Below are 18,834 nucleotides of genomic sequence, written 5' to 3' on the forward strand. Positions count from 1 at the left end.
TACAACCCAAAAACTCTGAGTCGCTTTCACTGAAAACAATGTTGCATTTATATCGACGTTTCAGAGATATGTTCACAAACATTATTATTTACTAGACGACCAGTGAACCCGTTGTGACAGTTGTTGAAAAAAAAAATCATTTCAAGAAAAAAAAAAAACAATAGCTCCAGCGAACTCTACTGCTGAGGTTGTTTGCTTTGATCAAATTCTCCCGAAGAGTACTTGACTGAATCGGGAATTGATGTTTTTAATAATTTTTTTCGTTTCCTGATTTTTAACGAAACTTGATATTGCGTGTCAATGTGAAAAAAAAAAAATGGAGAAAGGAAAGTCGAATTAATTATTGTGCGTGATCTTCGAAACACAATTTTATTTATTAATGAACACGGAAGTATTAGATCAAAATGACCATGTTTATTTTATGTTTGAAAATAAATCGTTCTTTGTCTACACTAAATGTTTGAAATTTTTAAATAAATCATTTCAAGAAAAAAAAAGAAAAGAGCGCTCCAGCGAACTATACCGCTGATGTTATTTGCATTGATCAAATTCTCCTGAAGAGGACTTGACTGAATCGGGAATTAAATTTTTAATAATTTTTTTCGTTGCCCAATTTGAACGAAACTTGATACTGCACACTGCAGGAGAATGGTGAGTCATGTGTGCCAAAAAATTTTGCACTGTCGTGTACCGTTTTGGCTGTATTTCGGGAACATACAAACATATATATATATATATATATATATATATATATATATATATATATATATATATATATATATACACACACAAGATGAGAATTTTAGTAATATGTAGATAAACAGCTGTGTTTGACGGGTGAAAAAAAATTGGCTTGGTAATTTAGAAAGCACGTTGATATGGCAAACGGCTTGGAAATTGGATGTTATTTCACAACAAATCGCTCAGAAATGGGGGAGCATGAACCACTCGATGAGGGTGATGGAGTACGGACCACTCGATCAAGGTGACTGAGCAGGAATCACTCAATTAGGGTGATGGAGCACAAACCACTCGATCAAGGTGATGGAGCACGAACCACCCGATCAAGGTGACGGAGCACGAACTACTCGATCAGGGTGATGGAACACGAACCACTCGATCAGGGTGACGGAGCATGAACCACTCGATCAGGGTGACGGAGCATGAACCACTCGATCAGGGTGACGGAGCATGAACCACTCGATCAGGTGATGGAGCACGAACCACTCAATCAGCGTGACGGAACTCGGACCACTCAATCAGGGTGATGGAACACGAACCACTGGCTCAGGGTGACGGAGCATGAATCACTGGCTCAGGGTGACGAAGCATGATCCAATGGCTGAGGGTGATGGAGCACAAACCACTGGCTCAGGGTGATGGAGAATGAACCACTCACTGAAGGTGATTTCGCAGGAACCACTCACTCTGAATGATGTGGCACGGCAAAAGCATCCGCAGTGAGTGAATGATTCGCTCAGAAGGACATGGCACGGTACCGCTATTGACAATGGGCGCTTGCAAGTCGCTTAAGCACTCATGCAAGCACTCCAATTCAATGGTTGATAAGGAATGGTTGGCCAGGCTGTCACTGCACACCATAAAGGATCCCTTTAAATTTAAAGCCGGTCTTCACCGCACACACAGCAGTGAATGAAATAAAATGAATGAATGAAATATAATGACTTTATCCACAACAGTTGCTGCGTAATGCAGAACAACCCTGGAGACCGCAAAGTTCAATTGTCAGTGAAATAAACCATTTGCCTGCTCATCTGTGCACTGTCATGTGGTGTCACGTGGTGACACAACGTGTCATGTGGTATATTGGTTTGGGGTCTGCGCAAATGCTGTCACTGTTTTTTAAACATCCATTATTTTACCATATTTGCTTTGATTCCCTGGAGAGCACCTCACGAAACCTCTGAAAATATAGACACAGATCTGGTCGATGCTATGGATAGGCAGTCCCTCTGCGGGACAGGGCACATCTGCTCGAGCAGTGAATGCATTTAGTCATATAGCTCAATGAAGCTGGTTCATTTTGGCACGTTCCTCAATTTTTTTGTTCACTCAATATAATTCTCGAAACAGTAGGAAAAGATGTTTAACACTTTGAAAATTTCACTTTTTTCCTGTATGTATGGAGGAGGGAAGATAGCCTTACTTGCTGCAAGTAAATTGGTATATATTGGTATATATGGTATGAAATTCAAATATTTGGGAAACGAAAAGATCATTCTTCTCCTCAACCCAATTTGGCCGTATGAACTATCATGTTAAAAAAAAGCACTTCTCAGAGTGGTGCAAACTGCCGAATGTATTTGCATGACAATATCGTCAAATAGCTCATACTAGAAACATTCTGAATGCCTCTTATAGTATCAACATGTAAGTCTTCAAAGCTGCCAATGTGGCAGTCAGTGATCTTCCTGATCAGACTGTGGGTAAGGGAACATGATGATCGAGCATATGGGCACAAGCGCTTCAAAAAGGCTTGTGTCCATATGCTAGATCTTCATTATCATTATCATTGTCAGAAAGATGCATCACAGTGATCCTTGTGGCCGATAATGTTGGAAGCTCATTATTTCTTTAGCCTGAATTATTTTGTTTGTAAGTTCTATGCCTTTCAATGTCTTGTTGCATCTCAAAGCTGAGAACTAGTGTTATGAAGTCTGTCAATAAATAGAAGAAGACATTGACATGAACTCGTACTCCAACAGAACCTTTTGTATCATACTGAATGCAATTAAATGCTGACCACTATCAAAGGCTGCAGCTCTAATGGAGTCTGATTTATTCAGGAACAAGCAAAAATATCCGTCCTCAGTGACAGAGAAAGTTTGAATCGATCTATTAATTAAAATTGCTTTTATGGACTTTAAAAAGGTTAATTGTGTTGCGGTCTTGGTTTCACTCAGAGCCAGAGCTCTGAGCTGATGAAACTGTCCACCGCAAACTGGTGGTGAAACATCGGGCGGTGGAGGTTGGATTTCTCTAAAAAGAGGGCGTAATGTAGCTATTTTAAATTGCATGTTCCTCCATGAAGATCTGTCGTAAATCTACTTTAATCCATATGTTCATGTCGATTTTAATGATTACTGGAAGAGACAATAAAGTAATTTGACTATATTGTATCAAGAAAAGACAAATGAAAATGTGAAATAACCAATCAGCAGCTTTTCCAACAATCAGCAGCTTAACAAGAGACAGAAGAATGCACGGACAGACACAATTTTTCGATATATATATATATATATATATATATATATATATATATATATATATATATATATATATATATATATATATTGTGACGTTCACGGGACTTGAACAGTCCCGCCAACGTAGAATGAGCCGAAACGATGGAGGCGGTTTATCCTCTACAACCCAAAGATGGCGGTTCTAATCGCTCTACCGCAAACGGGACGAGGAAGGTGGCATGAGTCGCTTTTCACTGAGTTGATAACGTTTATTCCTCTAACTAGAAATAACAAGACTCGGCAAGAAGAGGGATCCGGGGCGATTCGACGGGATGGTGGTGTGGGTTCGGGCGTGGGGAAAACACAGACAATTCCAATGAATATACAAATCTCAAACCCTCTAAGGCGCCAGGTACACACACACACACACACACACACACACACACACACACACACACACACACACACACACACACACACACACACACACACACACACACACACACACAAAACATAGCTGGCCCGTGGTGCGGACGCAACCATCCCTGGATTGGTGCTGGATGAGCTGGCATTGCGCTCGTCAGGGGCAGGAGACACCGTGATACTGTCGACCTCCTGGTGTCGGCCCAAGTCCGCTCACAGCCGCCAGGGAACCAGTTCTGGCGCCAAGTTGCGAGCAGGAGAGGGAGGCAGGTCCGCCCGCCGTTCGACCCCGTACTCCGAGCCAGCAGAACCCCAGAGCCAACCAAGGTGAGGCACGAGGCTCAGGAAGGCCTCGAGACACGATGAAAACCAGGCTCGAATCAGCGCAACAACACAGCACGCTCCCAGCACAACAGCCTCCACCAGAACAGTTTTTCTGTGCCGATCTTCTTCTTCTTCCTTTTCGACCCCGAACAGAACCTTTTTATCCTCCCGTCCTCGTCACTTCCAATCGAGCCGTTTTATTGGTCCTGCGCCGTCGCCTTCCGCCAATCGTGATCACGGGGCGGAGCCATCTGCAGCACTGTCCTGTGACGTCACGGCAAGCCTCCAGGGACTACTAAAAGGGGTTTACGCAGACACACTTACCCCATCCCGTGTCCCTATCTAATTACGTGACAATTATCATTTCCCCCTTGAAGAAATGGACATTTACGAGACAACTTATCACGACTGAATTGCTACTTATTACATCGAGATCCTGGTACACTCGAACAGCATGGCATACCTAATTAAGCATCCTAATTACCCTTTGAATGCATACCCCCCCTCAAACGTAACAATATATATATATATATATATATATATATATATATATATATATATATATATATATATATATATATATATATATATATATATTGCAACTCATTCAGAGTTTCTTTTGCCTTTTCTCTCTTTCTTGACGTGGAAATCGCTTCCTTTGTTACTCAGCTTAATGCTTTTTTCCTTCACCTTTGAAACTCATCTTAAACCCACATCAACAGCCGAGTCACGACAATATTGCCACAAAAGTACAACCCTGTCTCTTGGTCTGAAAATTTGTTGAGGGATTTGGAACCAATCATCATTCAAAACATCTGCAAACTCTTGCAGCATTGCTGGTGTGAAGGTTGCCAACAATGAGTAACTCTTTTCAGGACATTTCATGTGAAAATATGTTGGTTTTTTTTCTCTCAATCCTTATAAGCCATAAAAGTGGTTGAATACCATTGATTGGTGAAGGGTTATCAAAAGTATGGCTCAGTTGGCGTTTTCTATCATGGAAAAGAACTTCACAGCAACTTTTAAATGGCTCATTGATTGGCTGACGACAATTTACGACATCTCATGTTTTTTGCCCCCACTTATTATTCCAGCTAATGACATTTCATCATGCCTACCAAACCTTGTTTGGTATTTTCTTTTCCTCCTCAGACTCTTATCCGACCATTCCTGAAGTTGAGGATAAAACAAGGTTTGTCCGAAAACATTGTTCGCCCACCTGTCTCAGGCCCATCAAAAATGTGCTTCATGACGACACCGTAGACTCGCATTGCTGTCATTGGCAAAGTGTTCTCACCTCTGGAATATGACTCAAAATCTGATTGGACATTGGCTCAACTTGCACGGCAAAAGTGTTGCCAAAGTAGGCCTATGATTGTGCTTTTGGGTTTCATACCTGTCTCTGAGAATCCTATTCACAAGCGGGAACATCAAAAAATATTTGATCGCACGTGGTCACCGATAGCAGGATTCATCTTGAATGTGGCCGTTTTGTCGATTTCTGTTCCATGTGACTGGTTAACACCCACATTTCTTGGCACATTTGCTTCTTGGCCCAAGTTTGAACATGCCTATAGCATGCTGACGTGCACTTTACAAGACTTCGACATCGTTCTGGATCGTATCCTTAACGTGCGAGGTTATCTTTGATGTTTGTCACTGATTTGAATTGCACGTGAGGCATGTGAGCAATGAGGCATGTCGAAAATGAAAGAAAAAAAAAAAGAAGCCTGTTCTCGGTGTACGATGTGTTCTCTCTACTGCCCCTATCATTTTGAGCTATGTGTTTAACATACACTAAATGTCAGGACTTTGAACCTTCATTTTCAACAACAAAATTTATGGTTAACAAAAATAATTTGCAAGTTTTGTGCTGAGACGAGATTTTTCTGCGAAAATTTTGTGCTAAGAGGAGTGGGGCATGCTGTTCGTCGGCAATCCTCTCATTTGCATTCTTCATTGGCAAAGCTTTCGACCAGTTACGATTCGTTATATTTAATGAAAAACAAAATTAGGTCTCTTTTCTGGTGAAATTAAATATAAAGCCAATGTAGTTTATTATTGCTATTAATATATTGATGAGGCCCCCACCTTTGGCGTATATGTTGAAATTCTTCCGCTCCCATGGGGTGTGATGGAATGAGGAAGCATTTTTTTGTTGTACAAGTTCAATAACAAAAAGTTTTGCTCTGAAGGCATTTAGAGGTGAGTCGGACAAAAGTAAAACATTTTTAGGCATTTAATGTATGATATGGGATAAGTCTTGTTTTGTGACATACTTGCAGAGCTTATTGAAAGGAACCATTTCCATATTGTGTTTGCATAAATAGCAGTTTACCCCTCCCCTGCTCCCACCACCTCCCCTCCTTACACATGTCATGATGCTCCGATTAAATTTTTCAATCCCACCTCACCCCTCATACCCCTCCTCCATTGCCCTCCTCCTCCCCCAAACCCCTTATCGACATCTAACACAATACTCCCATTCAATTTCTCTTCCTCTCCCTCTCCTTCTTCTCTTTTCCATTTCTCCTCACTTTTCTGTTTTCCTCTGTTCCCACCTCTTTCCCAACCCTTCAACAATCATAATAATGATGGCTCTGTCTCACCCGCACCCCACCACGACCACCTCCTTCATTTTCACCTCCTTCCGTCCAGTCAATATGTGTTCAGCTCTCCAATTGGAGACAGCTATCCAATGCACTGAACTGGCTCCTCCCACCGAGACCATTGAGAGGTGATGACGCATCAGTAGAGAACATCCAATCAGAATTAACTTTGTTGATCGGTGTCGATTAGACTGTTCTTCATATATATATATATATATATATATATATATATATATATATATATATATATATATATATATATATATATATATATATATATATATATATATATATATATATATATATATATATATATATATATATATATATATATATATATATATATACAGCTCTAGAAAAAAAAATAAGACACCACTCCAAAAATAATTTCAATCAGCATCTCTACATGTATGGCAGCCATTCCATTCCAGTGTCTGTTGAATTCCAACACAGGCACACCTCATTCTACTTTGTGAGGTAGAGTTGAAAAGAAAAGTTTTGAGTGAGGAAAATAAGAATTCAATTCTGGCTTTACTGGCAGAGGCAGTTTAGTGGCAGTGAGCGTCACGTTGCTTCCATCCTTAAAATTTCAAAGACGGCGGTTCATAAGAACAAGGTCAAGCAGCAGACATTGGGGACAACAAAGCCGCCGACTGGCAGAGGGCGAAAACGACTTTCCAATGACCGGGATGACTGCCAACTCATTTAAATGTCACTCAACAACAGTGGGATGACATCAAGTGACCTACAAAAAGAATGGCAAATGGCAGCTGGGGTGAAGTGCATGGCGAGGACGGTTAGAAACAGGCTCCTCGGGTCAGGGCTGAAGTCGTGCAAAGCTAGAAAAAAGCCCTTCAATGAGAAGCAAAGAAGAGCCAGGCTGAGGTTTGCAAAAGACCAAAAGGATTGGACTGTGGAGGACTGGAGTAAGGTCATCTTCTCTGATGAGTCCAATTTTCAGCTTTGCCCAACACCTGGTCGTCTAATGGTTAGACGGAGACCTGGAGAGGCCTACAAGCCACAGTGTCTCGCACCCACTGTGAAATTTGGTGGAGGATCGGTGATGATCTTGGGGGTGCTTCAGCAAGGCTGGAATCGGGCAGATTTGTCTTTGTGAAGGACTCATGAATCAAGCCACGTACAAGGTTGTCCTGGAAGAACACTTGCTTCCTTCTGCTCTGACAATGTTCTCCAACTCTGAGGATTGGTTTTTCCAGCAGGACAATGCTCCAAGCCACACAGCCAGGTCAATCAAGGTGTGGATGGAGGACCATCATATCAAGACCCTGTCATGGCCAGCCCAATCTCCAGACCTGAACCCCATTGAAAACCTCTGGAATGTGATCAAGAGGAAGATGGATGGTCACAAGCCATCAAACAAAGCCGAGCTACTTGAATTTTTGCGCCAGAAGTGGCATAAAGTCACCCAACAGCAATGTGAAAAACTGGTGGAGAGCATGCCAAGACGCATGAGAGCTGTGATTGAAAATCAGGGTTATTCCACAAAATATTGATTTCTGAACTCTTCCTAAGTTAAAACATTAGTATTGTGTTGTTTAACCAGAGAGTTGGCGTCAAAGCCACCCAATGCTCGCCTGTTTATACATTTATCGTTTTTAAAAGACTAGTCTAATAATTAATATTTTTTTATAAAGCATTGCAGTGGAGTATAATTATAAAGCAATATATGTATTTGTATATTGTAATCAGTAACAATAGCACAAGTGAGCACAATATATGCCCTAACAAGAAAGTATATAGAGAATTGTGCTACTACATGGAAAACAGCATCCTGATTGCCATGGCAACCACTTAAGATGACGAATGTATGTCGCGACACACCCTCTCCACAGTCTGTACCTCTGTACCAAATATGAAACGTGAAAGTTGAAAACTTTGGGAGTTAGAGTGCGGACAGGAACGGATGGAAAACAGCATCCTGGTTGCCATGGCAACCACTTTCGATGACGAATGTATGTCGCGACACACCGTCTCCACAGTCTGTACCTATGCACCAAATATGAAACGTGAAAGTTGAAAACTTTGGGAGTTAGAGTGCGGACAGGAACGGATGGAAAACAGCATCCTGGTTGCCATGGCAACCACTTTCGATGACGAACGGATGTCTCGACACACCGTCTCCACAGTCTGTACCTATGTACTAAATATGAAAGGTGAAAGTTGAAGACTTTGGGAGTTCGAGTGCGACAGGAACGGATGGAAAACAGCATCCTGGTTGCCATGGCAACCACTTTAGATGACGAACGTATGTCACGACACACCGTCTCCACAGTCTGTACCTATGTACCAAATATGAAACGTGAAAGTTGAAAACTTTGGGAGTTAGAGTGTGGACAGGAACGGACGGACGGACAGACAGACAGACGGACGGACGACCGGTATCACATCATACGCCCTGATATATATATATATATATATATATATATATATATATATATATATATATATATATATATATATATATATATATATATATATATATATACATACATACATACATACACACATATATCGGGTGTGGTAGATAAAAACATTAGAAAGGAAAAAATAACTTGCATCAAAAACTTAAACATTTTCACACTGACGCTCACGCCGGGGGTATCGCTGTCGCTCTTTGTTCTTCGAACAGGCGAGCTAAAAATGAATATGAACTTGTTTTGTTTGTATTATTTGAGGTCTGAAAACACTGAATCTTTGTTGTTATTTTGACCAATTGTCATTTTCTGCAAATAAATGCTCTAAAGGACAATATTTTTATTCGGAATTTGAGATAAATGTTGTCAGTAGTTTATAGAATAAAAAAAAGTGTTCATTTTACTCAAACACATACCTAGAAATAGTGAAACCAGAAAAACGGACAATTTTGCAGTGGTCTCTTAATTTTTTCATGAGGTGTGTGTGTGTGTGTGTGTGTGTGTGTGTGTGTGTGTGTGTGTGTGTGTGTGTGTGTGTGTGTGTGTGTGTGTGTGTGTGTGTGTGTGTGTGTGTGTGTGTGTGTGTAACCAAGGTTTTGGACGGATTTGGTTGAAACTTGGAGGACAGATTGGGTGTGTGACAAGGATGAATTGATTCTATTTTGGTGAAGATCCAAATCCGGATCTGGATGCGAGAATTATTTCATGTCAAAGTGGTTCTTCTCCATTGAGAGAAAGGGCCAAAAACGATATATAGCATCATATTTAAAAAAGTATTGGGCCCAATATGTTCTCATGGATCAGGTATTGCGTGGCGGAGGCTCGTTGTGAAAATGTGGAGAATAGTATTTAATAACTTTTACATTTCTTTTTTTCTTTCTTTTAGCTGTTGTTTTGGTCAGGTTTGGTTAGAATACAAAGCAGATGCAGATTGTTTTTACATTTTGTGATGTGTACTTTCTAATTGTACTTGTTTTTTGTTTGTTTTATGATTCTTGCTTCAAGTTTTCCTTGAAGGAAGTTAAGTCGCTTCCCTGTTATTCTGAGATGTCTCATCTCCATATGGTGTCTTACTTTGCAAAGCTGAAAGCCATCATTGCTATTGCATCAACACTACCATACACTGAGGACGATCTGCCAATGCAGTGCCAACAACATCAAATCCCACTGCATTATATTTGGGAATTTCTCTGATTCTCTCTCAATCTCTCTCAAACTCTCTCGATGTTCCTCAATCTCTTCCCTTCCCTCCATCCCTCCATTTAATATGCTGTACAGTATGCCTGAAACAGACATCATTTGTAAATATATATTTGCCGATCATAGATGCACTTCAAGAAAAAAATATAGTTAAATTTAAAATAAAACGAAATTCACAAAAAAGATATCTGTTAAATTAACTGCATTATTAGAATGCCCATAACCCTCTTCTCCATCCCTTCCCAGAAGGTTTGACTTGTCCTCCTAAATTTGAACTTCCCGTTGAGAACACCTGCTTCAAACTGAGACTGCCATTTGACACAATCATGATAAGCTCTTGTACCATTTTTTTCGGAACTGACCCCCCAACCACTCCTGATCTTTATCTTTGTAGCTTTCCACTGGCGGAGAACAGACAGTAGCCACAGAGGATTTCATTGGAACAGGCCCAGGTGAGCTCAGTGTGCATCGTGGAGAGACGTTGGAGGTGTTGGAACGCAGCAAAGAACGGGCCGACTGGTGGCTGGTTCGTTCCGGAGACGGGCCGCAATCATCCGAAGGCCTCGTACCGGCAAGCACTTTGGGAATGGCAAGATCTCGCAGCAGTTTGGAGATCGAAGGAATCTTACCACAAGCCAAGGGTGAGTGAGGATTAAGAAAGGTTTGTAGGCTAATAAATAACTTCAGGTGTTTGGATCAGCCTTTAACTTTATTACCTCTACAACCAAAGGTGGATTGAGGTTGTTTTTCACCCCTGTCTGTCTGTGCTTTACTTGGCATTTTTATGTTTTTTTTACAAGTATGTTGATCGCTTCCATTTGTTTGTCTGTCGACTCACCTTTAATCTCTTGCAGGTCACTATTAACCGATCTTCATGAAACTTCACCAAATGGTGAAGTTGGTTGTCCGACAGAATCCTATTTATTTTTGAGGTCACAAGGTCATCATATGCCAAAGGTCAACAACCTTCTCAAATTTCTAAAATTCTCAGTTTTCATCTGATTGACTTAAAATTTGAAGTGGATTTGCATATCAGGTCAATGAATTCAACCACCAACTATGTTTGAGGTCAACGTAGGCCAAAAGGTCAACAAAGGCCGCATTTCTAAAATTGTCAATTTTCATTCCATTCACTTGAAATTTAAAGAGCATTTCAATATTAGATCACTGAATTCAACCACCTATTATTTTTGAGGTCAATGTAGGCCAAAAGGTCAACAGAGGACAACATTTCTAAAACTCAATTTTCATCCAATTGACTTGAAATTTGAATAGGATTTTCATATCAGCTCACTGGATACAACCATTATTTATTTTTGAGGTCAACATTAAGCCAAAGGTCAACAACATAGGTGCAATTTCTGAAATCCTCAATTTTCATCCAATTGACTTAAAATTTGAACAAGATTTGCATATCAGGTCAATGAATTCGACTATCAATTATTTTTTAGGTAAAAAGTTCAACATTGGCCTCATTTCAAAAATGAAGAGTGATGGCCAAAAACTATATATATATATATATATATATATATATATATATATATATATATATATATATATATATATATATATATATATTTATTGATATCATGATATCTCAAAAAGTTGTGGACGAGTTATGACAAAAATAGGTGGATGAGTTGGTTAGGTGAAAAGAGCAAGTGGATTCGATTTGGGTTTAGATCTGGCCCATCAGTGGGATACAAAACATAAACTATCAAGTCTTGCGGAGGTATGCACTCTTCCGAGTACCGTTCTGCTTTGTTCTACTTTGTCAAGTGTCACTATGATTGATTTTTAATTTACTGTTTGTTTTTTAGCAGGATATCTCAAAAAGTTGTGGACGGATTTGGCCCAAATTTGGTGGAGAGCTTAGGTATGTGACACGGATGAAATTATTTGATTTTGTTGAAGAACCGAATCCGGATCTCGATCTGAGAAATTGTAAAGTGATTCTTCACCATCGAGTGGTTTGGCTAAAACAATATAGCACGATATCGGAAAAAGTTTATGAATGGATTCGGATGAAACTTGTGGATGAGTTGGTTACGTGACAAGAGCAAGTTGATTAAATTTTTGCTTCATGTCCGAATTCAGATCCAGCCTCTCAGTGGGATACAAAACGTAAACTAATCAGTCTGCTGGAAGTATGTGCTCTACCGACTGGCCATTCTAGTCTTTTTATTTGTTTTAATCTCCATCTTGACGAAGCAAAAATGTTGTTGAGGATGCTGAGAAATGGCTGTAATTCAGGTACAAACGGCTGGTAAATATTTTCTTAAGTTGGCCTTGCAAGTGCTTTGGTGTAATGCATTGCTGGAATGTTTGCTCTTACTCCACAAGGGACCAAATGAACACTCAGCAAATGTTGCTTGAATGGTTCTTAATGAAGGTCATCTGTTCATGGGCTTCACTATTTATTTTGATGATTCATCATCGATGGGTCCCCTTTTCTTCTTCTTTCTTCATTTTTTTTTCTTTATTTTTCATCTTCGCTCATATTATCTCTACATTTATTATTTACATCTCCTCCCCCACCTGGTTTATATCACCTTTTGACTCTTATTTTCGTCAATTCCTCTTTTACTTTCACCTTTGCCCAGATGATGATGTTCATAATTTATCCTCTTGTTATTTGTCTTTTCTTTCCTTTTCTTATTTGCAAGATTGAGGTTCATGGAAGAGCGAGGTGATGGAGGGGATTAACTAACAGTGTGGGCAGTGAGGCAACTGTTGGACACAAAAAGCAAATGAATGAAAGAACAGGAGAAAAATAGAGAGAGGGAGGGCAGGAAACACAACAGCCTTCATGTAAGATGGTTGGGTTAGGCAGGGTTAATGGGAGTATAAAATATTGTGGGAAAGCATGGGAGATGACATGAGATGTTAGTGCACCACCTGTTTTACTTACATATTTTTTGTTTACCTTTGTCATTTTTGTCTGTGTGTTTTCTTCTGGTTTTTTTTTTTTGCTTTTGTATTTCTTACATCTTAGTCTCTTTATGTACAAAGCCCCTTTTGATGGAATGAATACACGACACCGGTATTAAAACCAGCGGAATGTCAATCTTATTGCACAACCTTGACCATCTTGCCTCTTGAAACAGCAGTGCAGTTTCATGCCTTAAACCTTATTTCCTCTGGGATTTATTTTAGCACTCGGGTTTGGCCTCCCAAATGACGAGGGCATGATCTGATCTCTTTTTGAAAGATCAACATTCATGAAACTCATGAACCATCACGGTAGTTGTAGTCCAGGAAGCATTGTAATCCTATTCTTTCGTATGCAATACATGGCTGGAGGTAGCATTATTTCCGAGGTGGGGGAAGCGGGAGTGTGCAGTTGTGCCACTGATGCAGTGCCCCCTTGTAGGTTAGAATGGGAAATTGTAAAATGCTCAGGATGCCGGTAATGGCTTTCCTACTCTTCGCGAAGGACGCTGTGAGATTTCTAACATCCACCAACTAATCATAGCAGAATGGACACCCAGTTTAATTTTCAGCCTGCTCACATACTGATGAATTTCCCAGCCTGCAAAAACACCAGGATGACAGTTTATCTCAAGGCCAATATTCAAAGATTACGCAGCTCAGAGGTGAGTGTGTATACCACCAGGTTATCCTACCAGCCCGAAGGATTGTAAATAAGGCAAGTCGATCAACCCTGACTCTTATCTCGTATGTAGAATAATGTTGTGGTTTGAAAGAAAAGGTATACCCTTTGCCCCAAGGCCCATTCTAATGTTATGTTTAGCTTCTTTAAAGAAGGGTTAAGGAGATTTTGACCAAAAAATGTGATAGAACAATGGAGACTCAAGTCTGTAAAGATAACCCGTATAGTGAATAAGAAGAGAGGACGAGTTGAGGAGGGCATATGTAAATCACTAGCTATGTTTTCATGCAGGTTTAGCAAAACACTTAAAAACGTTGAAATGGAGAATGGGCGTTGTGGAAGGGTGTACACACAAATGTTTCCAAGAGGACTTTGTTTGCACTGTAGTAGTTCGCAAGAATAACAATGGTCACCTGAAACTTGTACAGGTCTTCCTTACATCAGGAATATAATGACATTTGATGACCATAAGCAAGATTTCACCAGAATTTTTTTTTTTAATGATTTAAAAAAAGGGTTTTTTTTGGCTTCTCCACAAGGTATCTGAAGAACATTCCAAAAAATTTGCTCTCCATCTCTTGCCTGCAATTATGGTCACTCTTACAGGCCAACACAGAGGTAGCATCACACACTCATCACACTGAGCTGTTGATAAGCTCTTGGTTTGTGCTTTGCAGGAAATGTGTCACACCAAAAAGATAACACCGTCCATTGCATGCGAACTTAGATAAGCTGGGCACCGATCTGTTGCGATTAATTGCTGGTGTAAGTTAAAGACTCACAGTGTATACCAACAAAGAGTGAATGCATTATCACCGACACCATGGATAAATTCCAACAACCTGACCTGACTACCTCGGGGAATGTAATGGCAAACCACCCAGTGTAATGTTGCTAAAAATCTGTTCTGGTAGCTGTATAGTTTATACACCTGCCCTTTGGCAGATCTTCACTGAGAGACAGAATTTACAGTGACATAACCAATTCAATCTGATGAACTTGTCTCCAATAATAATTGCAAATATCACAGAGACATGAACATTGCCAACACTGTTCCCATATATCTGCCTGAAGTGTGTCTATTCACTTTGTTTTGTGTTTGTCCCTTCGCCGATCTTCTGTCAATGTATTGTTGATTTTTCAACTTTGCAGCTTCTGGCATCCACCTCCTTTAATGAGCCTCAACCTCCATAACAATAATAATAAAAATGGAAATAGTTTTTCATTGTGGTTTTGAGCTGGAAAGGTTGTTTCATTTATTTATACATCAGCTTACATTACAAGAGCTTGGTGGTGCAAATTGAAGTCCACGGGACTTCTCATGCGGAATTGGCATGGTCAGAGTCATATGATACGTATTTATTTTTTTTTCCCTGCATAGCCCCCTCCTTGACTTTGGAGCGGTCCTTCAGTGGCAGGTTTTGAGGACATATTGTAGTTTAAAGGAAGTGTGAATGGTTTGGGATTGAACAATGTCTCTTTGTGGCTTCTTTATTGCAGGACGATATTGCAATGGGGTGTTTTGTGGCTGACCTTTGTTCCCTGCCATGAAGTTTGTTTGTTTTTCATTGAAATGTATTTTGCACTTCATGCAATTTCTTATTATTATTATTATAACACAAAGGAATTGCATGGCAGAGAGAGTTTGTTTCAGGCCATGTTGTACTTTGCTTTGCTGGCTGTCACGCCAGGGCACAACATTAACGATGGCCATTGCCATTGATGCTCTGTTATGTGGTCACGATGCTGTTGTAAAAAATACTGGATTTTTACCTCTGCTCTGAAGGTGGACGAAGGTTATATTTTCATCTGTTTGTCTGTCTGTCTGGCTGTCTGTGCGCAGGATATCTTAAAAGGTTATCGACAGATTTGGACGAAATTTGGTGGACAGGTTGTGAGTTTGACAAAGACGAATTGATTCGATTTTGGTGAAGATCCGGATGTAGATACTAAATTTTTTAAGTGATTCGTCCCCGTTGACCAAATATTAGACATAAAATGAAAAATAACACGATATCTGAAAAGGCATGGACTGATTTGGACGAAACTTGGTGGAGACATTTGGTGTATGACAATAAATAATTGGTTCGATTTTTGGTGAAGATCCGGATCTGTATCCCGATGCATTTACTGAAATTTTTTAAGTTATTCTTCGCAATTAAGAGATGAGCCCAAAAATGATATGCAGTACAGTATATATGTGGCATGTTATTTCAAAAAGTGGTGCCAGATTATGACAAAACTTTGTGGATGACTTGGTAGATAAGAAGAATAAGCTGATTATATTTTGGTTCAGGTCTGGATGCAGATCGGGCCAATCAGTGGGATGCAAAACGTAAACTGTTCAACCTGGCGGAGGTATGCACTCCACGACTCTCGTTCTAGTTTTAACTGGGTTTACAGCCATTTGATGGTGGGCTCGTTTAATTACTAGCAAGAGTGCCTTTTCTTTTATTTTCCCAATTAAATAATGGATATTAACCTTGAAATTTAGACGTTGCCCAAAATAAATACAAACAGCACAATTTACCTAAATTATTGATCAGTGCTTTCATATTTTTTTTCAAACTCTGATGAGAAGTTATGCAGGCTAGAGTGGCCGCAATCCCATGCTGGGTAAAAACGGTGACTACCGGAACTGCAGTATTCTTTACACCGACGCGGTACGCACACCACTTCTGCAAGAAACGAGTGTCATCCATCGTGCCAGGCAAATGCAAGCATGTGTTTATGTCGCCATAACGCAATAATATTGGTGTGCGAGATTGTAAACTTGCGATGATAAATCTTGGTACAATAGCACACGAGCACAAGACTCCGTAAGTCATATCGGCTGTCAGCCGAGCATCAAGTGGTTGCGATTTCTGCTTGTTTTGTGCGGTTTTTTTTATTTTCTTGTCTTCGAACTATTGCTCATAAACTTCTCCATATTAGTTTGGCCTACCAACAAACTCTTCATGTCATCTGCACTTTCTGTGGCGCAGAAAACGTGTGCATGTGGTCCAGGCACATTCAGCAATGAAGGTGTGGAGGTAAGCATCCATCAACACATCTTGTCAGCTTTCAACAAATCATCAGAGATTGTATCCAAGATCATTGAAAGCGTTGGTCGGAGGTTTGTTACCTTCCGAGGTTATCCACTCCTCCAGGCGGTTGACATTACACATCCAGCATGCTTTCCAAATGAAACAGATGCTCTATTGGAGTACAGAGCTTGATTGGTTCCTTCAAAGAGTTGCTACTCAAGAATGGCTCGAGGCCCATGTGTGCAGGCAACCACAGAGCAAAAAAAAAATCTTCCTCTTTAGGGATGCATCATCAGGGAGAAAGGAGACATTTACAAAAAAAACATCACCAACCTCATCATCATCATTTTTATAATATCTATAATCACTGTCCATGTTGAGAAAATTTTCCTCCACAAAGAAGTTGCTTGGATAATGGTGTCTCAGCATGAAAACAACAACACTGTTCTACCACCATTGACCTTTCTCATGATCTGCACAGTCGGCCCAAAGAAGGGATCTTCAATCCCCAACAGCTGCAGTCCATCGGAAAGGTGTTGGACGAGTGCTTGAGAAAGCATCCCGATAGCAAGTCGCATGGTCCCGATCCCAGATCTGTAACACGTGATGATGATGACGCTGAAGATGAAGAAGACATTGATGAAAGGCATTGTGATGTACTTATGGAGGGTGAAGATGAGCAAGAGAATGGGAATGCTGCTGATGTACCTGGTTCGCAATTTACATCAATGAAAGTAAACGACATTTTAAATAAATAGATAAATAAATAAAGGAGCAATTGAGAGTTAGTCATCCTCATTTGAACTTTAGTTGTTAAAATTACATAATTTCATACATGTACACATGTACAGAAAAGTGCTGATAAATATTCATGTTTTTGTTGAAAACACAATTATTTGTAATTATTTTTACAATATTTAATCTGGCCTCGGTGCACGAGCACTCTTTGCCATTTCGGCCTCGGTGCCCTTGGTTTTTTGCAATTTTAACCACGGTCCTCCGTGCCCTTCAAAAACGTGTACCTTTCAAGGACAAACCGGCTGCGCCCTTCAAGGTTCGAATTTTGGCCACTGTGTTGTGCCACATGGACGTTGAAATAAAATAAATAAACAAACAAACAGAAGCTGCGAACATTGGCAAAGCTTTCCCCCACATGGATGTGCATTGAACATCATAAGGTAATTAGTGTATAACAAATAGCAGTGGTTGAGGTTCGTGTGAACAGCTGTGGAATGGTCAGTTTTGTGTTGTGCAACACAGTGAGAAGTAAAGTTAGATGAGACAAAAATTTTTTTTTTTTTTGGTAAACTCTGCAAACAGCCGCAAATTGAATCAGAAACATGCAAATTATGTCTGCCGTCATGTTACGACCCATGTTGTCCAACAGGTTTGGAATGTATATTGTCAACAAGTTACTTTCTCACTGACAATAGCAGCCATTGTTTCCAGCTATAATCATACGAGTTCCCTTGCAACAAACTTCAACACAGGAGGCAATTATGCCCATCGAAGCCTAAACAATGGTTGCCAACACATCTTTGTTTGTCCCTTCTCTATCCTTTGAAATGCTCACATCAAGCAATGAAGTAACAAGAATCATTTTAAAAGTCTTTGGCATGACCCAGTTGGGGTTCGAACCACCGACCTCCGAGACGCAGGGCGGACGCGCGAACTATTACGTCACTGAGTCTGTTTAAATAACAATCAAAACTATCCTCCCAACTTTTGCATGAACCATGTGTTTTTACAATTCTATCATTTTCTTTAACCGCCTTCAGTTTGCCGTCTCCCAAGAACATTCAATTGTCCATAAGGAATGTACTTGTCTTGAGCTTTGCCCCTTGCGTCGCAGATGGACGTCCAAGAGCTGTTTGTCCAATGCTGCTGCAGTGTGGTTACGTCACTCTCGTGACCGCGAGTCTACGTCATATGATGTCCCTCACAAGCAAACATGCCTGGTGTTGGCTTCAATATTAGGGCGGTGGCCTTGGGATCCTT

At 40.2% G+C, this 18,834-nt stretch overlaps 1 protein-coding gene across 1 annotated transcript in view; it reads left to right on the forward strand.

The window, feature by feature from the left end:
- The window catches only part of LOC147027501 (triple functional domain protein-like), a gene marked incomplete at its 3' end in the record, with an annotated part of 489,834 nt that overhangs the window by 245,069 nt on the left and 225,931 nt on the right, over positions 1–18,834 (forward strand). The window contains exon 35 of the mRNA XM_085876518.1: positions 10,592–10,838. Coding sequence (XP_085732644.1) covers positions 10,592–10,838 — 247 coding nt within the window. The remainder of the gene's footprint in view (positions 1–10,591; positions 10,839–18,834) is intronic.

The sequence above is a fragment of the Eptatretus burgeri genome, chromosome 4 (assembly GCF_056783735.1).
Source record: "Eptatretus burgeri isolate ZD-2024b chromosome 4, Ebu_testis_v1, whole genome shotgun sequence".
NCBI classification, from domain to species: domain Eukaryota; kingdom Metazoa; phylum Chordata; class Myxini; order Myxiniformes; family Myxinidae; genus Eptatretus; species Eptatretus burgeri.